We start from the raw sequence: 27410 nt of genomic DNA on the forward strand, positions 1-27410 counted from the left end.
TTTTTCAGTTCATTTTAGAGAGAATTCAATAATTCTATCATCAGAATACGTTCATGAATTGAACCCGGGGACAATAATTGCTAGCAGTAAGAAAAACAGAAAGATAAAACTGTCAGTGATTGTACTTTTACTTCTCAACATAAAGAGGGGGAGCGTGTAATTAAAATGTGACATTGGCAGAAAACTAAAGTTGCAAACGGATATAAATTGAAGGTGCGAGGAGCTTGTGTGGTCAGTAAGAACTTAGGTTCAATTTCGCCTTAAAAAAGACTAAACAAAAAAGAGAGAGAACCAAAAACATCTTTCAGTTATTTAACTTTGAGAATTATATCGTTTTATTTAATAAAGTTGGTAATCCAATGAAAGAAAAGTATGTAAATAATATACACAAGGGTCGTTAAATTCATATAAGAGTTAATAAATTTAAGTCTTGTAGGAATGGAAAACAAGAGTTAATAAAATATGCAAAAGGTTGATAAATGGTGAGTAAATGACAATTGATAATCCAAAAAAGTTGGAAAAATGAACTGATGAGTCATATAAAATAACATCGGAATATTCATATAAGAGTTGGTAAATTTTCAGCATTGGTAAGAAGACAAATTAAAATCGGTAATCTTCCAACTATGAAAATGAGTTGGTAATTTCGTGTAAATGTTTGTAAATTACCAATAAATTGCTTGGAAATTAGATAATCAATCATTTCTTTTTTACTTGACATTTACCAGTTTCTTCAAAAATCCACTAGCACAAAAAAAAAAAAAAAAGAATTAAATGCAACAGTACGATCATCCCATCCAGAAGCATACTTTTCTCTTTTGGTTATGGGCTATGTGAATTACATAAGAAAACCAAATGAATATCAAAAGTCAACATACGTTATAAATTTTACTCAACTTTCCTTTCTGGCCGTGACCACTGGGCAAGTAAGCTTAGGATTAGGTAACCAAGGTTCCTCCAGATGCAAAAAACGTGTCACTTCATCTAAGCACATACTTTTGGTGAAATGCGTACCAAGACATTGTTTTGTTCTGAAGCAAAAATATCTCCAGAACAGTTAAATGATTTAGTCAACAACCCATTGTTATTTCTTTTGGTAGGTCTACTCTGCTGATTATCGATGGAGAAAAGAATTTCACAAGTTGCACTAATTCCCAATCATGTGTATCCGTAATACAACAAGCTTAGCCGGACCAATGGAAATTTCAATTCTCATTGTGTGTATCGGTAAACAATTGTTGTAGTAGTGGAATTTCTATACTCCAATTGAGATCAACAGTGCTAATTAGCAAAATTTGTTCACCGACAGCAGACTTAATAAGAGTAGGATATCTATGCATACTTTTTTTGTCACCATCAATGCCAGCGAATCTATAATTTTTGCATTATAAGCTTGCCTTGACTCGTTCGTCGAGCTTTTGCCTAAAAAAGGCCTCTGTCGTAAATTGTTTTCTTTTCATATTTACAACTGTGTGAAAATTACTTTTTCAAACAAGTTTCCAAAGCATTTTATAAAAACAAATCGCAAACAAATTAAAAAAAAAAAAACAAGTTTCCAAAGCAATGGGACAACCACTGGTAAACAAGTTCCAAAGCCTCATTCACGAACCGCGGAGTGACATGGATCGCTCTCTGTTAGTTCGAACTAAGATTGCCTTGGCACGGGTGGATTTTCATCAACGTCTCTTTGGTACAATCACAGTTCGATTTACAGCAACAAATGCATGTGAATTCGTAAATATTTCTCATGGTGAATATATAGAGTTTGTGTTGATAGTTTGATTCTAAAACAAACAAAGAGATGTGTTGTCTCAGTTAGAAAAAATGTGAGTGTGTGGATCAATATCTAAGTGTGAAAGTTTTCTAACATTAAATTAAAGACCACGCGCTAAATGCACCAAAACCGTGGACTAGTTCTATTAGCATCCTTGTGGGACAAACAATTCATTAAAGACAATGTATTCACATCTCAAAATTTGATTTCATTCTTTTCGATTATTTTCTAACAGGTTGTTTAGACATATGCTGAACATTCCTTCAAATGTGAAAAGCATAATAAACAAGAAATCAAAGAAGAATGACTAGCTATGGTGTTCACCTTTATTTTCTAGGTTAGGTTATAGATTAGATTCTCTTTGGAAAAATTAAACTAGAATACTTTTATTTGACAAAGCTGCGTCCAACAACCATCTTCTTAAAGAAGATGGGAGAAAAAGTGCGATGCTCATATGTTACCCTCCCCCAAATAGTCTTATTTTATTTTATTTTTTAGCTATTGCTACTGTATACATTGGTACATGCTCTATAGAAGTCCCTCTCCTTTATTCAAATAACTCCACTGGCCAGCCATTCCCCTTTGTCGCAATCAAGAAGTGGAGAGAGAGATTGAACATTGGACCCCACATTTGCTTGATCTTGGCACACCCACCGAGGTTCCAACTCTGAACCATCTCCTCTGAAAACATCATGGCTTGTTCCGAAGAAGAATTAGAAGTTAATGAGGTATTATTATAGGAGCCATAGTTGCAACCGTCGAAGCAGCGAAACTTGTCCGACAAGTCGGAGTTCAGGAACTCTGACAAGTCAATCTCGCTGAAATCAAAGTCCGTTGCTAGATGATCTTCTCCTCCAGCAAGACATGGTACTTTGCCATCTGCATTTTTGCTCTTCACCACAGGCATGGCATTGGTTTGGGTCGCGGGGTCGGTGTCCGCTTGGATGATGTTGCTGCTTGCATGACTTGGGGGCGGGCTTGTGGAGGATTGAGGAACAAAACCCTGGAGCACTTCAAGGCCTTAGTCCTCACCACTTGGGTTGCTGGTCGAGACATGGCGATGACCTTCGACTTGGTGAGTTTGGTCTCTTTCGATGGCTTTGGCTGGTGTTTCACCTTCTTGCTCACAATGGTGTTCCAGTAATTCTTTATTTCATTGTCTGTTCGCCCTGGGATTCTCCCCGCGATCAGAGACCACCTGACCATAGTTCAGTAAATTCATCGACAGTAAGTATTACCTTCTTAAAAATCTTCGTTTTCTTTTGTACAATAAACGGGAAGGGAATTGATGAAGAGTGATAAAGGTCGAGACCTATTCCCCAGGAGATTGTGAAGCCTGATGATGAGCTCTTCCTCGTCCGCTGTTATGTTGCCTCGCTTGATGTCGGGCCTCAAATAGTTCAACCACCTGAGCCTGCAACTCTTGCCGCATCTCTTCAAGCCTGTCATAGACAAACAAGAAAACACGTCTCCCGTTACTTTCTCGGAAATACCCAGATGACCCACATGAACATTTTTTTATCAGCGTTCTTACCTGCTTTCTTGGGGAGGTTCCTCCAACCTCCTTCGCCGTGGGATTGGATGTAATCAACAAGAATTCTGTCCTCTTGAACTGTCCAAGCTCCTCTGTTCAAGCCCACTTTCGCGCAGCAAGGGCTTCTTCCCATGTCCGAGATACTCCTTTTTGCTTTGCGTGCGCGATTTTCGATCACCGTACTCGAGTGCCGGATAGAAACTGGAGCTGTTCAGTGGGACGGATGTACTTCTGAGTCTTCGTCTCTTGGGTTTCCTCGGATCATGGGCAGGCCAATACTTATAAGCGACCCCTTTTTCTTCGGGGTGATTTGTTGCGTCATCACATATATTATTATGAAATTGAGAAATTGTCCACCAGTGACGTGGTCCCCATGCCTTTAAAATCAACGTGCCAATTTTTTTTCTATTTATTTCAAGTGCGTCATTGTCCATTGGTTATCATGGGACCATTTTAATTGCGCAAATAACGTTTCCATGAATGAGACGTCAAACAACGCACATTGGTTTACAATTTAAAATTAATACTTCTTCTTATACTTTCGGTCAGAGAGGTATAATCTTCAATAAGGGCGTAATACAAAACGGACCTGTAGGATGGGAGGATATAATTTGGCAGTACTTCACTGATATAAGCTTAGACGAGACGCATCCAAGTACATGAAATCACTATCTAAGATTTATTGAATTCAGCTTAGGTCGGCCGCGTGATCAAGAACAATGCTTTCGGTTTCAACTTGCTGTCGCCAACATGAACCGACCTGACTCAATGCCGACTCTGTTTCACTGTAGGGTAGCACGTATACAAGTTCGAATACGTTCTCTCGTGCATTCATCATGGCGACAATGGACAGCTCCGAAGGTCGGGGACGGTGGTCCCGAAAATTATAACGTCACGGCTTTTACTTGTCGCCCATTTGACGAGTTTCATCTATTTCCCAACTAACTTTCCATGGAAAGCCTGGCGTCTGCTCGCGCGGTCATTTCAGGCACTTCAACGACCGCTCCACGCCGACGTCGCACCAGTGAAAGCAACATAACACGAGGCATCCCAAGCCCTCGTGGAGGAGCCGTCGCCGCACACGACGAAAGCCTGCGGGCGCTGGCCCTTGCCAGAGCACGGTCTCTCTTCCTCTCTCGGTGATTTTTCGCTAGTTGATGTATATAACAAGCATGCATTGACCAGAAATAATAACCAAATACGTCATCGTTTTTTAAATAACACAAGCGGTTTTAGCCAAAGTTGAGCTCTCCACATCGCTTGTATCTGCCCTTCCTTGTAAAATTTTCTCCGAGCTAACTTTCTCGAGTGCTCTTGAAAGTTTGGTGCAGGCAATCCCAACCAATGACACACTGTCATTTCTCGACCGTCCGTGTTCCATCCAGGAAGTATCCCCAATCAGGAAAATGCTAGAGAGACAATCGCTAATTTACGAATTTATATGGTGACGTGGTAAATCGAAAATTAAACATCAGATGATTGGTTTGTATATATGCAAAACACTTTGAACAAAGGCAAATTTTTTAATTAAAGAAAGTCGGGGAGATCCTTGCCTTAATCAAATCTAGATAATCGAGGGTCAACGATCTATTGCGAGTTGAATCTCAGTATATGGCCTATGTACATGCATTTTCGAGACGATGATAGGGTTCATGAACAAAGAGTGCCTCTGTGATCTCCTTTCTTGCCGAATTAGACGTGTGGTCCAAAATTTTTATCTGATCTTTTTTATGCATCGTCATGCACGCATGATTGAATCTCTTTACTGAGAAAGGTGAAACTATTAAAAGTGCACCACTAGCTCTCGTTGGCCATATGTTTATAGGGCTCGACCGTGTGGATACCAACTCCACATGTGATCAAGGGCCTCTGCCGATAAATCGCATTAAAATTCCATGTTTTTGTATTATACCATCAAAAATTTCAAATTGATACATCCATACTATATCTATTCCAAATAAATTTACATGTCACAAGAAATCCCAAATCAATTTACATGTGTCATATTTATCTCAGACTAATACTTATATCACAAAAAATCTCAAACACCCTCCCAAACTGGTTTTTGTGTTTGGCATAGATTTAGCACGGATATACTATTTTGAAAGTTTTATGACACGAATATTAATTTAGAGTAAATGTGATACGGGTATACCATTTTATGCTTTTTATATAATATGAAACTAATTTGACATAAATATAACACGAATATATCAATTTGGATTTTTTTTTTTTGTGATATTAGCATTTTTTCCCTCTAACTTTAGCTATGATAATGGCAGCCGACATCTCAATCACATGCAACATTGCCTAGCCCCATTGCCTTTCGCATTGCTAGATGAACGACACTTGCTGCGCCTGTCAAACCATACTTTTTCTAAGCCAGTGTTCTCTCACTCTTCTATAAACCATGCGCTTTTTTTTAGGCCTAATACCCCTAAAAAAATTCCCCACTTTAGGTTGAATCCAAATTCTACCCAAAACCTTTTTTGTCACATAAAAAAACTACAACTTTAGATTCAATCCTAATACTAATATATATTTATTTTGTCCCATTAAAAATCTCATATTCTAGTTCTAGTCCTAATTTTCCCTAACTTTTTTTTATTATTATTTTTCATAAATAACCACCAACTTTTACTTAAATTTCAAATATGCTTCTCTTGACAACTAAGAGATGGAAACCTCCCAATTGTGAGTTATTCAAGTATCGTGAGCACAAGCTCTCTATCTGTGAGATATGGAAGACTCCCAAGCACGAGAGCTTAATACCGTGCAACTTGAAGAAGGTCAGCCTTAATTGTCCTATTTTTTACCCAAATTTCAAATCCAAGAAGACGTTTGGGCTAACATGGACATTCATGTCTAAAAATTGTCTTCTTGTATCTGAAATTTGAAGAAAAATTGAAGCAATGATGTGGAAATGCCACATTACTAAAGGCAATTTTGGACAAAATATTAAAAAGGACAGATTTGAGACTCAACTAAAATTTAGTGGTTTGTTACAAGATAAAAAGAGTTTGTGGTAGAATTGGGAGTGGATCTAAAACTGATTTTTTTAGGAAAGTACACTATAAGTGCCATAATTTGCTCAAATGGACACTTAAGTACCATAACTTCCGAAATGTACACTTAAGTGCCACATTTGAATAAAAGTGGGACATATGAGTGCTAGCTCCGACAAAGCTAGCCGGAAATCATACGTGGCATTTAAAAATTAATATTTCTCACCAAGGTGGCTCACCGAGACCCGAGTCAACTCTAATTCACCCAAAATGACGTTGTTTTGAGTGTTGGCTAAAATAGAACTCTTAAATCGGCCAAAATGACATCGTTTTGGCATAATTTGAATTTTAATAAAATATATAATTTAATTTAATTAAAATAAATTTAAAATAAAGTAATAATCTAATTTATATTTCTTTATTAAAATAATAATAATTAAAAAAAAAAAACCAAAAACGAGAGGAGGAGGAAGGCGGTTGATGGCCGAGGGTTGAGCACTCGCCACCGCCGCCTCCTCCCCGCCATCGTCGGAAGGTGGGGGAGGGTGGCCCTCGGATGGCCGATCGGCGGCAAGGACCTACATGCCCTTGCCCCAAATGCTGGGGTGAGGGCACGCAAGCCCTCGCCACCAATCGACCGGGGCCGCCGCCCTCGACTAAGGCTCGGCGGGCCCAAGCCCCCCGCCACCGACTCTCGCCTCCTCCTCCTCCACCCCCCCACCCCATCCCCCCCGATAGATCGGGCGAGGGCCGAGGGCCGCCACTCGCCGGGGTCGCTCAAGGGGGGGCCTCGGCCTGGCCCTTGGCCCAGCCAGCAAGGGCCGTCGACCCTCGCCGGATCTAGGCGAGGGCTCACAAGCCCTCGCCATGGTTGGCCGGGGTCACCGGCCCTAGCCGGGGCCTAGCGACCCTAGCCAACCCTCCCCCTCCATTGCCGACCCTTCCTAGGCGACGGCAAGGAGGCGGTGGCTCGGGCTCAACCCTCACCGTCTTCTCCCATTTTATTTTTTTAAAATTTTTTAATTTTTAAATTATTATTTTTAAATATTTTAACTAAATTTAATTTAATTAATTTATATACTGAATTTAATTATTTTATATTATTTTTTAACGCGTCAGCCCAAAACGATGCCATTTTGCATTATTTGGCCACGTCAACATGCAAAACGGTGTCGTTTTGCACTCGCTTGCCGGAAAAATGCCATGTATGCAATTTGGCCGGATTGACACTCAAGTGAGCCATTTTGCTCTCGATTTTGGCACTTAAGTGTATCTTTCATAAGTTATAGCACTTAAGTGTCCCTTTTTTGCAAAGTTATGGCACTCAAAAGGTCCGCGTTTCCTGAATTTTTATTATAAGATGAAAAAAGGTTTAGGATAAAATTGGAATCGGAGCTAAAATTGAGATTTATTTTCTATAGTATTAGGCCTTTTTTTATTACAAAGTACATTGAAATTCTCAAGTTGAAGTAGCTGGCCATGGTGGCTCTACAAGCATATTATCCATATTGTTGATCGAAGCAATAGTAAGATGATCAAGGACTAGCTCTTATTCTCTCTCACCAATTTTTCATCAAAAATATATTTTTTTTCTTCAATTTTAATTCGGAACGTATTGATAAAAAAAAATAAATAATCGGAATGCAAATGCTCTGCGTCTATCCTAAGCTTGATAATTTACCAACTTTTGTTAGATTACTAGTTTTAGGTCATTAGCTCTTATTTGAGTTACTAAAATTAAAATTTCCTTTTTATTTATCGGTTGTTCTATTAAGTTTACCAATTTTTATTTGGATATTACATGTGATAACTTATTTTAGAGATTAACAACTAAATTTATTATAAGTCAGACATTATTATGCCATTGAAATTACCACATACTGCAAGGTTATTAACTCTCATTTGAATTCAGGCGACATCTATTTGATTTTTCAACTTTTCTTATCGTTTAAAATTTTTACTTGCATTTCCTTGCAACATCATTACTTTACCAACTCTTTTTAGAAATTATCAATCTTAATTAGAAAGACTTACCAATTTTTCTCTAATTAAATTATTAGCTAGTTTTAGGTTACCCACTCTCCTAATAGTTATTTTCCAAGTTTATTTCTTTAAATTATCAAATTTTCTTATCTTTTCCATATATATATATATATATATATATATATATATATATATATATATATATTGCCTTTCTTGATTACACCTTACAGTTACCTACTCTCAAATGAAATTTAATAATTTTAGTTTGATTGATTTTCAATTTATTCCCAGTCAAATAATCAACTAATGATGGGTTGCCAACTCTCATTTGAGTTAGTTACCAACATTTACTTGTTTTTTCTTTTTCCAAAACCAACTTCTCCAATGGGTTATTTAATAGGAAAAAAAGTTGGTAAATCACCAAATAAAAAGTCAATAAATTATATGACACATGGTAAATTTATGTTGTTGGTCAGAAAGCTACATGAAAGTTGGTAAATAAAAAGTAAATTTTTGTCAGATATAAGAGAAGCTTGTAATTTAAGAAATAATGAATAAAATTTTATAATTAACTCAAATAAGAGTTAATAATGCAAAATTGGTTGGTAGTATAATCATAGAAAAGGGTAAGTAAGACAAATAAAAGTGATACTTATGTAGAAAAAATAAATAAAATGTTGCTAAATAACAAAGTGGGAGTATGGTAACCAAAAACTAATTGGTCTCTTAACTGAAGAAAAGCTGGCAAGTAATAAAAGTAGGTAATTTCTTATGACAATCAGTACACTTGAGGAACTATCAAGTACAAAATAAGAGTAGCTATTTGTATCAAAGATAAGAGAAGTTAGAAATTAAACATTGGTTACAAATTCAAATAAAAAATGATAATGAAAAACTTATTGGTAAACTGATTGAAGCAAAGTTGGTAAGTACTCTAACTGAAGTCAATAATTTATAGAAAGAGTTTGAAAATTTAAAAATTTGGTAAGCACGATTAAATCGATAACAAAATAGAAAAGTTAATAAATTCAAGAAAACACAGTACATTTTGTAAGATATTGGATATCTTGACAATTTTGAAATATTCATGCCTTTTGTTTCGTAACGAGTCTAATAGAAACTATATCAATTTGTAGCACCTTATTTGAATTGCTTCTTTATTAACCCTCTCATTCATTTGCCTATAAAGATAATCTATAAATCACAATTAAAAGAAATGAAATTCTCTTTCTTTTCTTTTCATTTATTTGTTGGGCTTGACACATAACACTATTTTTCGTATTCACTCTATTATTCTATGCAAAGTAAAGACGAAGACTTGTTGTATCATAAGAGGATAGTTGCTAAAGATTATTGCACCAAGTTTCATACTCTGAAGGCCAAAATTATCCTGATGACAGTGCTTACTTGCCTCAAACAATTGATCTTATTTTCAAATTTTCTAATAATATTCCAACAATCTTAAGGATAAGTCAAACTTCCAATAATCATATTGTTTCAATTCTAATTGAATTTTATAATCAATTTATTTAGATTTTCCTCACTACCTTGTTATATTCGCTTCTGTGTGTCTTCTCAAGAAAACCATGGGAGAGCTCTGGTTGTCGTTCACATCATACACAAACGAGAAATAGAGCATCACCGCGGCAAGAAGGCAATGAGAGCAATTACAACGAAAGCGTCAATGGCGAGGTCATCGATGGGAGGAGTAGGGTAAATGAATCCTCTCTTCAATGGTTGTAATTGTTAAACTCCGCCATTAACGAATGAGGTAAAGCTTTTTCAGTCATCGTTGTGGCACTTGAAGTTGATGACCACACATATGTAGCTCGTGATCCTTTCATTTTAATATTTAAAATTCGAGGTCTTGTAAGTAAGTTCCTGGTGAATTGTTGTTCTATGTGTTCTCTGCAAATTTGACTGATGAAATCAAGCATATTCCATGAATTTGTGATCCTATACTCTTTAAGGAGAATGCTTACAAATTTTCCAATTACCTATCTAGAGAGGCATTGTGTTTCCTGTGTGGGCACCTAGAAAGAGAAAGAAAGGGAAGATCGGAAAAGAAATGGAAAGAAATCCGCTAATTTTTTTTTTTTTTTGGAAAAAAAAAAAAACGTTCAAGGTGATGGGGGTGTTTGTAATTTTGGCATTTCCAAACAAGATATTAAATTATTTGGCATTTCCATTTAATACATTATTTTTCCATTTCACATGAGATCAAAAGGAAAATGAAACACATTGTCATCTTAGGAGTCAGATCCAAGATATGATGGGGGTGTTTGTAATTTTGACAATGAGTCATCTTAGTTTGGATTGTGACTTTGATTTGTGTTTCTCGCTCTCTATTCGTCAGTTGTGTTTCCTATTGAGTCGCTGAACTGTTCAAGTGCTCACCAGGTGTATGTGCTTTTGACATCGAGTCATCTCAGCTAGAAATGTGACTTGCATTGATAAGATACTTGCTAATTATATTCAAATGATTTCGTTCAAGTTTGTTTTCATGATTGATAATGAGAATCGTGGTCATAGATTTTACATATCGTTGATCCTCAAAGCTTCGGACTACTTTCCTTTTGATTAGATAATGATGTATATGCTCAGTTCTCTCCTAGCACTGCCTATTGTTGCTATATATGATTTGAATAAACTAGATTCCTTCCTTTTGTTGATGTATATGTTCAGAATGTACTGGAGTCACGGCTATAAATCATATCCATGCTTAAAACTTGCTAATTTCCTCATCACAATTGATGTTCATGCCATGAATTGGTTGGATTCATCATTATATGAGTTGTCCATGGTTTGAATTAATTTGATAGGTGTTCATGCTTGCTGTCCGTATTCATTCTTATTAAAATGAGGGTTTGTTCTCATTCGGTAATATAAGCAAGTATATATTAACATAGGAGGAAGTCGGTGGAATTTATATTGCTCCTAGGCTGAGTATGTTGGAACCAAAAGGACTTGCAAGGAGAGAGTACACACAAAGAGAGATTATATTACACAATATGCCTTTGTAAAGGCTTAAGAGAGTACACACACTAACTTTGCTAAGCTTAAAACTCTCTCTAAAATCTCACTCTCTCACACACTAACTAAACTAACGTAACCCTATATCTATAAGCACTTCACCGCCTGGACTTCAAACGTGCAAGAGTTAAAGTTGAACTTTTCTTCTTGGCAGTCAAAAATTGTGGGCTGCGTTTCCTTCACGTCCAAGTTGCAAGCCGCAAGTTCACCTTCCTTCGTACTTCTTGAGATCTCCAGCAGCAAGTATAATAATATTTTATTGTTGTGCCCAAGATACTTGTACTTTCTTCATGATTTTTCTTCTCCGGCGGCTTAGAGAGACGTGGTGCTGTAGCACACGTTTCTTTGACGGTTTACAAACCGACTAACTCTTGCTTTCACACACATAGCCAAAAAACAATTAAAAGACAAATAAGCTAATCAAAACACAAAATCAATTTTACTATTTTCTAACAGAATATTGGTATTTCCATAGCTTGAGCATGTCGATTTTGGTTTAGAAATACACTAAGTAAGAGGTTAGAAAAAATGGAATAGTGGGAATATTTAAATATGTTCGATTATTTATCAGACTTGGACTGGATTTTCATGTTATTCGAGGAATGATAAACTACATCCCATATTCAGAGCAGACAAAATTCCAAATGGATACATGTTCAACCTCGGCAAAGGTGCTATAACTTAGAAATTAACTCAAACAAAAATTGTGGGGGAAATGACAATCTAGCTAAATCAAAAGTCAACTTGGTTGAAGCAAATGACTCTAATAACGCAATTAATGTGTTCATTTCCCAAACCAATATTGTGACTAATATGAAAGAATGGATTGTAGACTTAGATGCTACAAGGCATATATGTGCAAAGAAAATGTCTTATCCTCCGACACTCCAATATGGGAAAAAGAAAAAATTAAACTTAGATGCTACAAGGCATATATGTACAAAGAAAATGTCTTATCCTCCTACACTCATGTATTTATCTTGGTGATCGAGTACTATTCAACTTCTTAGGAAAGTAAAAATTCCTCTCAAATTCACACCTGTCAATGAGGCTAAGAAGTGGATAAATTTTTTAGCAAATATTCCTTTGGAAATGAAATCGATATCTTCTATGTCTGCATATTGTGATTGCCAAAGAATGAAATCTTCAATGGTGTAAAAAACACATTTGATGGAGACAAGATGTGGTAAAACAATTGCTTCAAAGGTGGAATTATATCTATTGATTATATAGATTCATAAGTGAGTTTAGCCTATTCTCTAACAATACATCGAGGGTTTGGGACTTGAACAACTTCAGGAAAATCAAAAGTGATAGGAATCCAACTTATGTGACTGAGAAAAATAACTTTCCTATTATGGATATTAAATATCATATTAATCTTTATCAGAATAATTTTATCCCGCATATATTCTTCTTATATCCAACTTTATCCTAGCACCAAACATAGGATAGGTTGAATTTTATCTTATCCTGAATTTTATCCTAATTACCTATATAAGTGTGGAGTGGGGTTGCTCTCATGGGAACTTTCGCAAAATCTCTAGAGCACTTATAAATAAACTAAGCACGCACATCACTTATTAATACAAAACTGCAATAAACAACAAAATTTGTGGGAGTTTAATGTGATTGGTGAAAATTGTAATTCACAAAAGAAATTCTTGATTTATGGAAGTTTTAAACTTCACCAACGATTAAGTGAATTATATTTCATTTTTTCTTAGTTTGGTTCATAGCCCAAAAGTTACTAGTTCCAATGCATTACATTCAATTAAGTAAAACCCATCTTTTTTTTTTTTGGTAAAGGTAAGTAATATACTGATTTTGCAAGAAAGAAGACAAGAGGGAGGCCTGGCACCAACAAAAACAGACACTCAAGAAGACAAAAGTCTAGAACGAGTGTAAGGGTGCCATGGTTCAGAAAAAGGAGCAACAACAACAAAAGGAAACAAAAGACAACAAAACTAGAAAACCTCCATCAATCAAAAATAGAATGATGGATGTTCCAGCTTCATTGAAGTCTTCTATTCATGGGCACATCAGGAACATGCTTAAAAGTCATAGCCTTATCTTTGATAGCCTTCTGAAGATGCATTTTCATCGTTGGAAGATAGAGAGTCTGATTCCGAAAAAGCACATTGTTCCGCTCTTTCCAAATGATATAACACATTGCACCAAAACTAAATCGAGCCAGGATTTGATAAAAACTCTTCCCCATAAACCGCTTGGAAGCCAGCCAAATTATCCACCCAATGCTTGTTTCGCCACACTAGGTTGAATCTTGCCGCCCAAAATGAAATAAGACTATCCAAGCACGGCATGCAAAGAACAAATGATCTATAGAATTAGGTCTGCACGAACAAAGGGGCAATTTGTAGGGGGGATCCTACCATAAGAGATGAGCAAAACCTGAGTTGGCAGTCGATTGCGCGAAATAAGCCAAAGATGCGTTTGATATCTTGGAGGCAAGGCAGTATTCTAAACAAAAGAGGCCCACGAGATGACATTACGCTTCTGGACGGATCAAATCACGGGCGAAGCAATAGAGAAGCGACCGGATGGGTGCGGAAGCCACCGAAACCGATCCTCCTCTTGGTTGAATACCGGAAGGGGATTCCACCAATTAGCCATGATGTTAATGATATACCAGCCCATAGGAGTAGCAAAACCATCAACAACCGCGTAGCGGGATATACCAGAGCGATAAATATCTTGATTAGAAAAGATCTTGTATAAAGGACCATTTGGGTGCCAAGGGTCGAACCAAAAGGAGACCGACCTCCCATTTCCAATGCTCCATCTGAAATATTGCTGAAATTGATCACGAAGATCTAATAACTTCCTCCAGGCCCAAGAGCAATGAGTAGGGCAAGGGACCACCCAAAAAAATTTCCGCTTCAGGAAATTGGAATGAATCTACTTACACCACATGGATTCTTTATCTGAGAAAAGAATCCAAATATGTTTGAGCATGGACGCAATGTTGTTCTCCCTTAAAGTACGAATACCTAAGCCCCCTTCATTTTTGGGAAGGCAAACATTACACCACGAGACTTTAGCACCACTTGCACCCATCTCAGGGCCTCTCCACAAGAATTGGCGGAAAATTTGCTCAATTCGGTTTAGAACCGAACATGGCAGAAAGAACACATTAGCCCAAAAGACTTGTATAGAATGAAGCACCGACCTTATAAGTTGAATATGCTCCGCAAAGGAGAGGAATCTATTGGTCCAAGACTGAACATGAGTCGTGATTGAATTAACCAAGGAGACGCAGTCGGCTTTCCCAATCTAGCTGAAATAACCGGTACTCCTAGATAGCGGAAAGGAAAGGTGCCCAATCGATAGCCCGACTTATTGAGGATATCCTCATGAAGGTCAGAGGAGCCTCCAGAAAGGAAAACTTCACTCTTCCGAAGATTCGGAATTAGCCCACTCCAGCTAGAAAATTTATCGATACCATTCTTGAAAAGATCAATAGACGGTAAGTTAGCTTCAGCGAAGAGTAGTACATCATCAGCAAAGAAAATATGAGAAAGTCTGGTGGGCTTGCAGCGCCAGAAAAAAAAAACAAAGTCCGGATGTGAAGTTTGAATGTCCAGAATACCTGTAAAGACTTCCATCACAAGAGTAAAAATATACGGCGACATGGGATCACCCTGACAAATACCCCTCCCACTTGAAAAGAAACCATGGAGTTCCCCATTAATTGCAACCGAGAACTTGGGGGTACGAATGCAAATCATAACCCGGGCAATGAACTCCTAGGGGAAATCGAAAGCCTGCAGACACAATTCAATAAAACTCCAATCCACCGTATCATAGGCCTTCCTAAAATCAACTTTAATAACACATTTAGGCCGATAAGGATCATTGTGAAAACCACAAAACAGCTCCTGAGCAAGTAAAATATTGTCACTAATGTGTCTACCTTTTACAAAGGCATTTTGGGGCAGACTAATGATAGAAGGTAGCACCCGAGAGAGCCGATTAGCAATAAGCTTGGTAATACATTTGTATAATGTGTTACAGCAAGCAATTGGCCAAAAATCATTCACATTGGAAGCATTCGAGACCTTGGGGACCAGGGCCAAAATAGTTGTGTTAATTTCCCGCAACAATATGCCCTTCTCAAAGAAATCTTTCACTGCCAGAATAACAGAAGGTCCAACAATCTCCCAAGAATGTTTAAAAAAATTCCACATTATATCCATCAGGGCCAGGGGCCTTACCCACCCCAAGAGAGAATAGAGTATCTTTAATTTCAGTCTCCGAGATGGGGCTAGAAATAAAGCGAACTTGATCCGCATCAAGGGTGTGCCTCAACACTGCACGCATCTCCTCCACTGAAGGCCTCGCAACAGGGGGAGAGAAGGCCAATAACTCCCGGAAGTGGTCAACAAACAGGTTTTGAACTTCAAAGGGATTTGAGGTAGAAACAATCCCATTAGAGAGCGAGATAATTCTATTGTGAAGTTGTCTCTTGTTTACCGAGTTATGGAAAAATTTAGTATTAAGATCACCTTCTTTCAACCACCGCACCCGAGACTTTTGTCTATAAAATGATTCCTCTTGAAGGCGCAAATCCAAGAAGGATTGGAGTTGTTGTTTTTCCAATTCAGCAAGTTGAATATTCGAATAGTCATTCTGAATAGCATCTTGGGTTTGGAGCAATGCACATCTTGCTTCAGTCGTTCTAGAGGACAAGTCCGAGAAGGACTCCTTGTTGATTTGTTTCAACTTACATTTGAGAAGCCGAAGCCTGGAGCAAAGAATAAACATTGGAGAACCCACAAAGGGAGAACTCCAAGCTTGCGAAACCACATTAGTAAAATCCGAATGAGAAAACCAGAAATTGAAGAACTTGAAAGGCTTGCGAGACTTAGGGGCAGGCATAATCTTAATAATCATTGGAGAATGATCTGAAATTCCGTGGGCCAAGAAAGAGGCCTCGAAAAGGAAAATTCAGCAATCCAACAAGAATTAACAAGAACACGATCAATCTTTCTTTGCTTACGGTTGGCACCCATGGAAGTAGCCCAAGTAAATCTATTCCGGTATACCCGAGATCGTCAAGACCAGCTTGAATGAGGCACTCACGCAGCTCATCAAAAGCTGGGATCCAACCATTAGAACTACCCAATCTCTCCGAAGGGTCACGAATTGCATTAAAGTCTCCTGCTAGTATCTAAGGGAAACCCGAAAGGAGAGAGCTAGTCTGAATAATGTCAGCCCAAAGAGGACGTCTAGCCACAAAACTATGCTCAGCATAGACCACCGTAAGGAAGAGAACCTTACCAGAATTTAAGCAAGATAACTTTCCATGAATAGCTTGATCCGAAGAAGAGTTCGTAACAAATAAGACTTCATGGGGGTTCCACCCCACCCAAATTCTTCCTTTCGAGGAATGATTATAGTTGTTTTCCCACTTCCAGCCCGGCAACAAAACAGCAGAGATCGCACTAAAGGCACCCTGGGAAATCTTTGTTTCCACAATACCAACACAACATAGATTATGAGATCTAACAAAGTTTCTAATTTCAGCTTGTTTGAGATGGCTACCAAGTCCCCTAATATTCCAAACTCCAATATACATAGCTATATATAACTATATAATGTATTACGATGAGAATAGAAGATTCGACGTGATCTCCTCCAGGCTAGTGCCTTGAGGAGGGTCGGGAGGAGCAGCCAATCCGGGATAGGAGAGGCGGCCAACTTTGGGACAGACGGAGTCTTGGGCGAGTTCCTTTTAGCAGGGGCTTCCTCAGAAATAGCAGAATGCTTAACATTTGTAACCAATTCACTAGGACCATCGGGTTCCTCATCTAAGCTGCTACTTACCGCACTAGCCGCATCCTCAGATTCTTCAGCAGTAGAGCCAAACCCAATATAAGCAGATTCTGGGATCGGCTCAACAGGAACCATCGTGGAAGGAGGTCCAGTAGAACTGGGAATCAAAGCACCTTTATTTTTTTGGGCAAACTTGCTTAAAGCTTGAGAAGAATCTGATTTATCCATAAACTTCAAAGAAGAGATAGGAGTCGAAGAGTCCTTCCCATTAGACCCCGACGGTTGCCTCTTCTTCCGAGTTACCTGCTTCCATCCATCCTACTAGTCAGCATAAGACACCTTACGAGGCTGGGCGAGAGGAATCGAGGGGGGCACCGTAGGCACAAAGCGGCATCTCGAGCTTCCTCAAAGAAAAGATCATGGGACTTATCTGCTACGGGTGCTAGAACTTCTTTCTCCTCACAGTTATGGCCAAAGACATGGCATTTCAAACACGCAATGGGTATCCATTCGTACAAGATAGGAACAATGAAGGACTCCCCATTCAGAAATACCTCCACGATTCACATTTCTCTAACTTAGCCGACACTTCGACACATACTCTTGCAAAAGACAAACGTTTCATTTTTCAGTCAATGGGTCCACATATAAGGGTCTACCGACGGCACTCGCTATATGGCTTATCCCAAGAGCAGACCAATAAGCAAAAGGTATGTTTTTCATACGGATCCAAACGGGCACAGAGGATTGCAAGTCCTTCCTCAGCTCAAGAGTGGGATCCCATTGTTTCAGAATAAGTGGCACTCTATTCACCGTCAATCGACCTTCCTCAAGAATCTTCCTGCAGTAATCAGGGTCAGGAATAAAGAAGAAATAAAATCCTTCATCATCAGCAAGCATTTCAGTTAAATGAGAGCCCCACGTCTCCTTAAGGACTAACTCAGTCATTTTGAACGGCATATTCTTGCCAATGAAATACCCCATCAAACAATGATTCCATTTTGGATTTGCCGCATGCACCACTTCCTCAGAGAGGTGCACCACTCCTCTTTTTCCAACAGAATTTGGAGGCACGAAGCTAAGTTCATATCCTTTTGCCGAGAGCCTAGCAACATTAACCCATGAACAGGTTGGAGGGGCTTTCTGCTCACTCCATTTTTGTCCAGCAAGACGAGCCACTCTAGGCCCACGAGAAGCAGATCTAAGGCGGCTCCTACCACGCCTAGAGCCCGCTTGGGACTCCTCATTTGGACGGCCCAACTGACTTGGGAGATTCGAAGAGGATGCCATTACGAAACAGCACAGTACCCCAACACAGCACCGGCCCAAACCCCATAATAAATTCAAGGAGAGCAATCAGGCCATACTAGGTGTTTGAAGGGGCTTAAGGGCCTTCAAGGACAAGGAGATCCACCAGCAATCAGCACACTAACCAGTCAAAGCCACCCACGAAGACAGAGACCAGAATCGGGAAAAGCTAGGCGCACCAGAAATTCTGATCGAGAGCTCCCATCTTGATAAACGAAAACCAATCAAGCCAAGCTTACCTGGGGTTTGTAGGCGGTCCCCAGATGACCTAGCCCACGAAAAATCAGCTCCGGATACCAGCGGAATCAACCAGAATCCGCAAAAAACCAGCTGGAGTGAATAGTGCCAGAATCGCCCAAATGGAGAGGAAAGTGAACAGTAACCCGATAATACATTGTTTAAGTAAAACCCATCTTTTATATCTATTGAACGTAATTATATCTATTGATCAATAGAAATTATGACAGCAAAGATATTCACGGTAAAACCGCGACATAGTTCGACCAAAAAGAAAAAATCGGGTCGCGGCAAAGCAGGATGAGCTGGTGTCGTGCTGCTTGTTGGGATGACTACTTGGAAGTAAGCAGGAACAACAGCAGAAGTGACGTCAAGCCTGGAAGGTAGTGGGGTTGCTGACTTTGCTGGAAGAATTGTTGGGGACCGCTAGCGAACCGGCAAAAATCGAGAAAAGTCCACCTGTGCTGCTGGAGATTGTTGTGAGGAGTGCTTGGCATCGAGCGGTGAGCTAGTAAGAGAGGGACGATCGCCGGTGTTGGACAGAAACCGGGAATGCTGCTAGACGCTCGAAGGCGAGAGGATTGATCACGGGGCAACAGTGTCGTTGGAGCAATGATGGGTGCGATGTGACGAGGAGACGCAACACGAGGAGTGGAGCAGGGCGGCAGCAAGATCTTGGCCAGCAATACCGTGAGGTTGAAGCGCTATCACGGGGAAGAGAGAATTTTTTCTTCTTATGTATGTCCTCTCCTCCTTTGCGTACGTGTATGCGTGTCGTGCGTCCTCTTGGCCAATGGACTTCTGTGCGAGCGCTGTGCCGTCCGAGAGCCCCCTGTCTTTTGCCGTGAGATACCCTTCTTCGTGTAGTGCTCCTTCAGTGAAACCAGCACAAATCTCACCACTTTCCCCCCGTCCTTTTGTTTTTGTCTCTATTTATAGGCACCGAAGATATTAAAAGATGAGAGTTTTCAATTCAAACAAATCAACCACCTGGAGATAGAAATCAGATGACATGTAGTAATGTTGCCAGTATTAAACCTCTTGAATTTGCCTATTTATCTTCTTCTTAAAACTCACTTGTTTCATCATCAATTTTTAATCACCAAGACTAGATGTTGCCCTTTTATAATCCACGATTAGCTCTGATCGGATTTCCTTTTAGTTCGTTCATCGAATTGCTTGACCCCAACTGGCTCCACCATATTAATTTCTCTTTTCTTCAAACTCTTGACCACTCTGAAATCTTGTATTCAGAGTGTACATTCACAACCAAGTTGGATGCCTCCTTATCTCTTTGCTTTCTTTTGAGATAAAGCCAATTTCTGCTTTTTCTACAACCAAATTGAAGAATTCAATCGCTTCTTTTCAGCCCGTGGATGCTCTCCAACTACTGATCGTGATCTCTTTCTCTTCCTTTTGAATTGATGATCGAGGATGAGAGTATGTGGTAGATTGATATGGGAGATGATCCAATGTTCGCTTGTCCGTGGGGCCATTGCCCAATGGAGAGTGCTCTTGTGTGCATCAATCCTTGGTAACATCGTGTGAGAGACATGTGAATCGCACGTGATGCATGAGTTAAAATGCAAATATGAACTATGCTAATGGTACTTTTGTTTAGGGATCGAGCCGATTTATAATTTTTTATGCATGAATGACCCAAGAAAAATCAAAATTTAAGTGTCAACACATATAACGTTGTTATTCTTGTTTTTATTACTCTGTGTGAAGCACAAAGAAAAATATTTTGCATCATGAGAGAATAGCCACTAGAGCATGTGGAACGAAGTTCCGTACTCCAAGGGATAGGGCAGAGTTATCTTCAAGGACAATTTTGCACACCTTAGACAATTGATCTTATGTTTCTCATTTCCCAAAAATTTTCCAACGTAACCAAAGGAATGAAAGTTTGTAACCTGAAATTAATTGGTTATTTAATTGGATAATATTTTGTAATCACACAAATTGAGGTTGATAATTTCATATATATAACTTATAAAACTTTAGCCTTTGGTAAAACTAGTAAATAATAATTGTTAAAAGATAATGGAAACTTGTTTTGTTAAAGAAAAAAAAATTTGTGATATAAAAAATCATATAGATATTTGTAACTAACTCAAATAGGAGTTGGTAACTTAATTAGAAAAAGTCATCACTCTAGTTTTTTTTTTTTGACAGAGATTAAAGAAATTGGTAATTTATAATGAGCCAATTAACCCTCAGTTACTAACTCAAATAAAAGTAAATAATGCAAAACTTGTTGTAAGTTAATCAGATAACATTTAATAATTTCTCTAATAAGGTTGGTAGTTTTTGAAAGAGTTGGCAAATTTAACAGGTTTGTAAGTAAGGTAAATAAAAGTTACTAACTCAAAAGAAAGGTTTGCAAATTATTTAAAAATACAAAATAAAAATTGGCAAGTAATTCAAATGAGACTTGGATATTCAAAACTAATTGGTAACCTAAATGGGAGAAAAATTGGTAAGTCGAGTAAATAAATGATTGGTAAGTTCATATGAGAATTGATAAATTTAAGATGTTCGGAAGAAAGACAAATAGAATTTGAGAAACAATTTAAAAATGATAAATTAAATAAAAACTAAATATATATTGTAACTTAGTCAACTAAGTTGATAACTCAAAACTAATTCACAATTTAATCAGAGAAAAACTAGCAATTCACTCAAATTAAAATTGATTACTTCATACATTAGTTGGTAAATTATGACATTGGTTAAAAAGACAAATAAAAGTTACTAAAAGAAAGGAAAGATTGATAATTTATAAATTGTCAAAAAGAGATTGAACTTTCATTTATGTAAAGAGAAGTTACAAACAAGTTAACGAGAAATCAAGTGATTGGCAACTTTTCTTACCAAGAGTTGTTTAATATTACCGACTTTTGCAGGAAACTACCGACACAAAAGATTTCTTCTCTTTTTTTCTTTTTTTAAAGAACGAAACAGTGGAATCGTCCTTAAAATACAATTGCGATAGATCCCCGAAAATACATGACATCAGTTTTTTTTCAACAATTTGTTCTTCCAATGAAGTACATTATAAGCCTTGCATGAATGGCTACTCAAATGTTGGCCATAATGTCTTATTCATCTAAACCGCATCCATCATCTGAATTAAGGAATGATGCCAATGAATTGAAATCGAAACTTCCATTCGGTTGAAAAGGCTCATCGTTGTCCCTCCAGCGGTCAAGTCCTTCCGAGCGGATGCATCCGGCATCATCATGCGCAGGAAGAGTAAAATTGGACGGATAGCAATTGACCTTCTCCCCTTCGAGAGGGAAACACGAATCCAGATTTTGAGCTTCGTCCGACATCAAAAGGTCGTCGATGTTGAAATCGGCCAGAAAGTGGGAAGATAAGTCACTTTGACGAGATGATGTATAAGATGAGGTCTCGCTGTTCGAATTGCGAACCGAAGTTGCCTTGCTAGCTACTTGATCCATCAGTGGGGGTGGGAGGATAACCCTAGTGCATCTGATTGCTTTTGTTCGAATGACTGGGTGCGGCTCCAACCTCGATGGCGACTCTTCCTTCGACGTCTCGCTCCGAGGTTCCAATTCGTTGGACCGCTTGACAGGATTTTGATGTGTCTGATCCTGCACCTTCTTGCTAAGGTTGGTGTTCCAGTGATTCTTTATTTCATTGTCTGTTCGTCCGGGGAGTCTTCCGGCTATTAACGACCACCTGCAAAAGTAAGTTGGTGAATCGCGTAAGTAACTTTTAGGCGGTGGAACAGCCGACAATGCTTGTGTTTTCCAAGCAATCAGTCAAATTAATTTATCAGTAAAGCCCTCGAACTTGAAGTGAGATTGCTTGTTGCTGAAGAAAGCACAAACCTAACCAGAGCGAAGTGGAAGATCTACTCTTAATTTTTGTTTTTGGGTATCAGTGAAGATCCCGCATTAACTTCTCCCTAGATTATTAAAGGACACAGAATATAGTCCCAGTTGTTGAAAAAAAAATTGCGGACTTTGTACTCCAAGAACCCCCAAAAAGGGAAGTAACCGAGAAAATAATATTCATTTGGCTAACAAAATAATATTCAACAATAAAAGTACATAAGAGAAGAGAGACATTAATCATTAATCGTTAGATGACGCTAATTGATTAAATAAAGAGTCAAATAATTGGCAAATGTTGACTGTCGGATGACAATGACGCGAGTTTTTGTATCTTAGAAATTGTTAAGACTACTCAATCTTGATAAAAGACTAAAATAAAATAGAAATATGCCTGGGGTTTGACAAATTTTGCATGTCGTAAACGAGGAGGAAAATTTATTGTGGCTTGTGTCTTGTATAGTTAAGCCAGAAGGGTAAATTGAAAAGCATCTGAGAGTGAGTATTGATGAGAAAAAGCACCAAAGTGTGAATGACTGCATTTGATAGATTTGAAGAGATAGTGCTTCAATAATACTAGGTCTGTGTTTTGGAGACAAGAGCTCCAAAGAAATAATAGTCTTTTATAACTTGCCTTTTACAATAGTAGAGAGTGATTATTAGGGACAAATGTTACCTGTTGCCCAAGAGCTTATGCAGTCTAATAATGAGCTCTTCTTCATCCATTGAGATGTTTCCTCTCTTGATACCTGGCCTTAAGTAATTCAACCACCTTAATCTGCAACTCTTCCCACAACGTTTCAACCCTACAAAAAGAATGCCAAATATGTGAATAACAAGGACAATATTCTGGTTCGTCATTTGGCATCGTGAAAGTTGAGGGGCACGACAACTTAACAGTGTTACATCTTAAAACTTCCATGCGCACAAAAACATAAAGCACGCGACAGAATCGCTTGGTATGGTAGTAGTACATACCAGCTCGCTGAGGGAGGTCCCGCCATTTCCCTTCGCCGTGGGCTTCAATGTAGTCGACGAGGATTTTGTCTTCTCCAGCAGTCCATATCCCTCTGTTCAGCCCTTCTTTTGCACAGCATGGCCTCCTTCCCATCTCTCCCTCTCTCTCTCTCTCTCTCTCTCTCCTCCTCGCTCTGAGAAAGTGATTTTGAGTTTGATTATGAGTTGGAGTTGGAGTGTGGCTTGTACTTCTTGTTCGAAACACGCCAGGTATTTATGAACAGTGCGGTGGATTTATTAATTATTTGCACAAATGTAGGCACATGGTCCTGTGGCTCCCGAGGACCCAATCGGCCAACGTGCCTCTTGTGGTAATAAAGAATAATGAGACAGATTCCATCGTCTTACATTTCTTTAATAAAGTATATCATTAGCGAATGTCTAAATTGGTGTCAAAAAATGCGAACTAAAACTCTTGGGGTTGAGTTTACAGGGTTGTGTAGGGATTGGAAAAAAGCACAAAAGCAATGGCAGAATCAATGGATGGATGTATCTTTTAGTTTCTTTAGAAGAAAAAAAAATCTTAATTTAATAATTTATAGATAAGTATATTGAAAGTTTAAAACTTGTCAACAAAGTGCAATGTAATCCTAACACTTTCAATGCAATTAAATCTTAAAATTTGTTGCAGAAGTGTAACCAAGTTCCAAAACATTTAAAAAGTACAATCAAATCCTAAAATTTATTAAATTGATCAAATCAAGTCCTTTTGGTAACGCATTTTGAAAGTTTTGGGACTCGATTATACTTTCATGATAAGTTTTTAAACTTAATTTCATTTTTTTAAAATTTTAGAACTTAACTGCATTTTTTTATAAATTTTATAACTTTTAATATACTTATTTCAATAATTTATTCAGCTACACAGTGAAGAGTTCCCCTCGAAAAAGATTATGTTCGAGAAATCCAGATGAAATAAGATAGCCAAGCTAAGGTGTTTGTTCGTGCCTTATAAGGTGGCAAGATAAAATAGTGGCAAGAGAAACTAATCTCTATGTCCCTTCCGGGGAGTGCAGACATGAGATGTTCCGTTTATTGTAATGTTTCACCAAAAAGCGAAAATCCGTAATCATTGTGATAACGATTGAATGATACAATGATTGATTGACACAAACTTTCCACATGGAGAAAACATTATCTTGCCTCAATAATTGAGACTAGCAAAATCAAGGATGTGCCCGTTGCATTATTACCCAAAGGGTATCGCTCCTCGTTGCCTTCAAAAGTTTAGACTAAGTATGCAAATTTATTTGAAATCAAGCTGTTGACACCAAAAACAGGACCCATCTTTATTATCAACAAGTAGTGAGCTAAACGTCTAGTTAAAGAAGTCATATATGAATGAGACGGTCAACTTGAAAAGAATAGGTAACTCATCAAAAATGTCATCGATAACAAATTTGATAGAAGTAATCAACAAAAGCTCTGGCCAGACGACAAAATTCATCAACAGTCCGTTACTTCCTTTGGATATTGATTGACAGAGTTTGCTAAGTGTTCGAGTTAAAAGGCAAAGAGCACATATTCATTTCAATACATGGTTGACAGTTGGTTGCCCCTATAATCTCTAAACATGTATCTTCCTTTGGATAATGATTATCAAAGCATGAGAACGTGTCTAAAACCTCCTGGAGGGTGCATCGAGAATTGTAATTCGAGAGTTATCGGTAAATTCAAAATCGATAATTGTTGGTCAGTGAGTAGCTATTATTAGGGAGCTATAAAAAAACTCACAATTGTAAGCTCAAATTCTTTGCAAATTTAACTTTTTGTTTTCACTTTCTGCAAATTTTTCTAATCATGAGCTTCAAATTCCAGTGTTCGCATTTTAAATTCGTCTAATACCAAGCCATTTACTTTCAGTCCAATAATGAAAAAAAAAGCTTTTTATAAAAATCCAATTTAATCATCTTAAAGATTTTTCACTTTCTGAAAGAAACAATAGCAATATAAATCTACATATGTAGTATATGACCATGCAAATTCGTTAAAAAAAAAAAAAAAAGCCTCTTTTATCTCAACCATTATGCCCACTCTCGAAGAAATCTTCCACACGTCGACCAATTATAAACTAAGAATAATTTGTCACGCGGAGCAAAAGGACAAATCGAGTTGAAAAAGAAGCTGCACTTGCAACAAGAAAATGGTCCGCTGGCAGAAAAATAAAATGGGCTTTTGAATGATCAACTAATGTCTGAAATCCCAAGAAACAGGAAGACTTTCGTTGTTATTCTATGCTGAAACAATGGGGGTTTAATCTAATAAACAAAATCGGTTTTTCCTTGATCCAATCAGGGCCGTTGAAGATGCTGATTTACATGCGCTAATTGCTCAGATTCAAGCATGCGTTCTGCCCTTCTTCGCAGAAGGCCATGGGGACAGATTTTGACTTCTGTTTGAAGGAAGATATCGGCCACAATTAATGGTGTTAGTCCACACTCAAATGGATTTTTAATTAAGTTGATGTTTTATAGATCCAATGAGCACTGAAGAAAATGCTGTCAGAAAGTTCCATAGCGTAGTTCAATGGATCCCATCTTTCAAACGGACGGCCAAACCCTGTTTAGATTCAACTGATCCATGACCTTTAACATCTTTCTCTACATTTATCATTAGGTACAAATGTGTTTATTTTGCAAAAAATGAATAATTTGAAAAATATTGTTCTAGAAATAATCGCTTATATAAGGTAATATTTTCATAGTTCACAAAAATATTTTGACACAAGTTATTGTCAATAATGAAAAGATATTTTATTGGCCAATTATTTTAAATGATGCAAATGATCAATTTTAGGAAAATAATTCCATTTTTCATTTATGAAGCAAACGAAGGCCTTACGTAAAACCATCTCTCCCAAAACTTTGATGACGAGACATTGCCAACCCGATCATGTGTCTATTTTCCAAGGTGCATTCATCATCAATTGCTTATCACCTCATGTTTGCAAATGACACTATAAGTCCTTAATATGGATATGATATGGATTTATGGTTATACTATTGCGATGGAATTGAGCTTCAATATGTTATAAAAGGCAAAGGCTAACCATAGTGATGAATAATAAAAGATAGGACTGGGTGATCGTTTTGGGAGATAGTGTTCGAGGGTTTTGGATTTGGGCATTAATCCAATGCTGCGATTTGTGCCTTTTACTCGACTTTTACTCTGTAATGATATCATCAACACTTGTGTATATTGATTTTTCACTTCCCCTACCCTTGTTTACGTGACATAGGTTTCTCCTAAAATCACTAAATATGGTGTCTTGCGCTAAAGGGTCACATCATCTTTCTTGAGATTATAAGCTAGAGCCATTGCGCGCAAATCTTTACCCAGTTTGTACCTTCAGTAATTCGCTTCTTCATGTGGAAAGGCTTTATTCCAGTAGAACTACAATGACAGACTCATTTATGCATTCCAAGTGGACATAGTAAATAAAAATTCAAATGAATATTCTATAGTAACACATGAGACCCCTTATGCTAACAACCAGTCGAGAATAGCGCGCTGAACCCACTTCCCCCACACCCTTTTACCAATTTAAGATGGGGAAAAAAGAATTTCTCCCGCATGGAAAGAACTTTAATAGAAAAAAGGTAGAGTGAAAACTAAGAGACCACGAATTCCCCGTGTGGGAGACACACCAGGTACAACGAATTCATAACTCAGTCCTTGTTGGACCAAATTGTGTGGTAGAAAGTTTGGTTCAATGTCCTTAATTATTATTTCAACCGGCAAAAGTATTATTATATGAACATGTGATGTATATTTTATGCACCAAATTGGACTAGTTGACACCTACTGTAGTGAATAATCTACCCAGCAAATCTGGGTCAATCACGTGACCCCTTCTCCAT

At 38.0% G+C, this 27410-nt stretch overlaps 2 protein-coding genes across 2 annotated transcripts; both read right to left on the minus strand.

The window, feature by feature from the left end:
• Positions 1–2206: 2206 nt before the first annotated feature.
• LOC104438144 (transcription factor MYB1) lies at positions 2207–3575 on the minus strand. Its single transcript, XM_010051227.3, is given in 4 exon segments — positions 2207–2755; positions 2758–2972; positions 3087–3216; positions 3309–3575. Coding segments are annotated over 4 exon segments (912 nt in total). The 5' UTR covers positions 3442–3575; the 3' UTR covers positions 2207–2321.
• An 18077-nt stretch (positions 3576–21652) lies between these two features.
• LOC104438145 (transcription factor MYB1) lies at positions 21653–23720 on the minus strand. Its single transcript, XM_010051228.3, has 3 exons — positions 23512–23720; positions 23210–23339; positions 21653–22378 (listed from the first exon to the last, which is right to left on the minus strand). Exons 1-3 carry the CDS (start codon positions 23642–23644, stop codon positions 21775–21777), a joined length of 867 nt encoding a protein of 288 aa, XP_010049530.2. The 5' UTR covers positions 23645–23720; the 3' UTR covers positions 21653–21774.
• Positions 23721–27410: the final 3690 nt, after the last annotated feature.

Source organism: Eucalyptus grandis, chromosome 8 (assembly GCF_016545825.1).
Source record: "Eucalyptus grandis isolate ANBG69807.140 chromosome 8, ASM1654582v1, whole genome shotgun sequence".
Taxonomy (NCBI): Eukaryota; Viridiplantae; Streptophyta; class Magnoliopsida; order Myrtales; family Myrtaceae; genus Eucalyptus; species Eucalyptus grandis.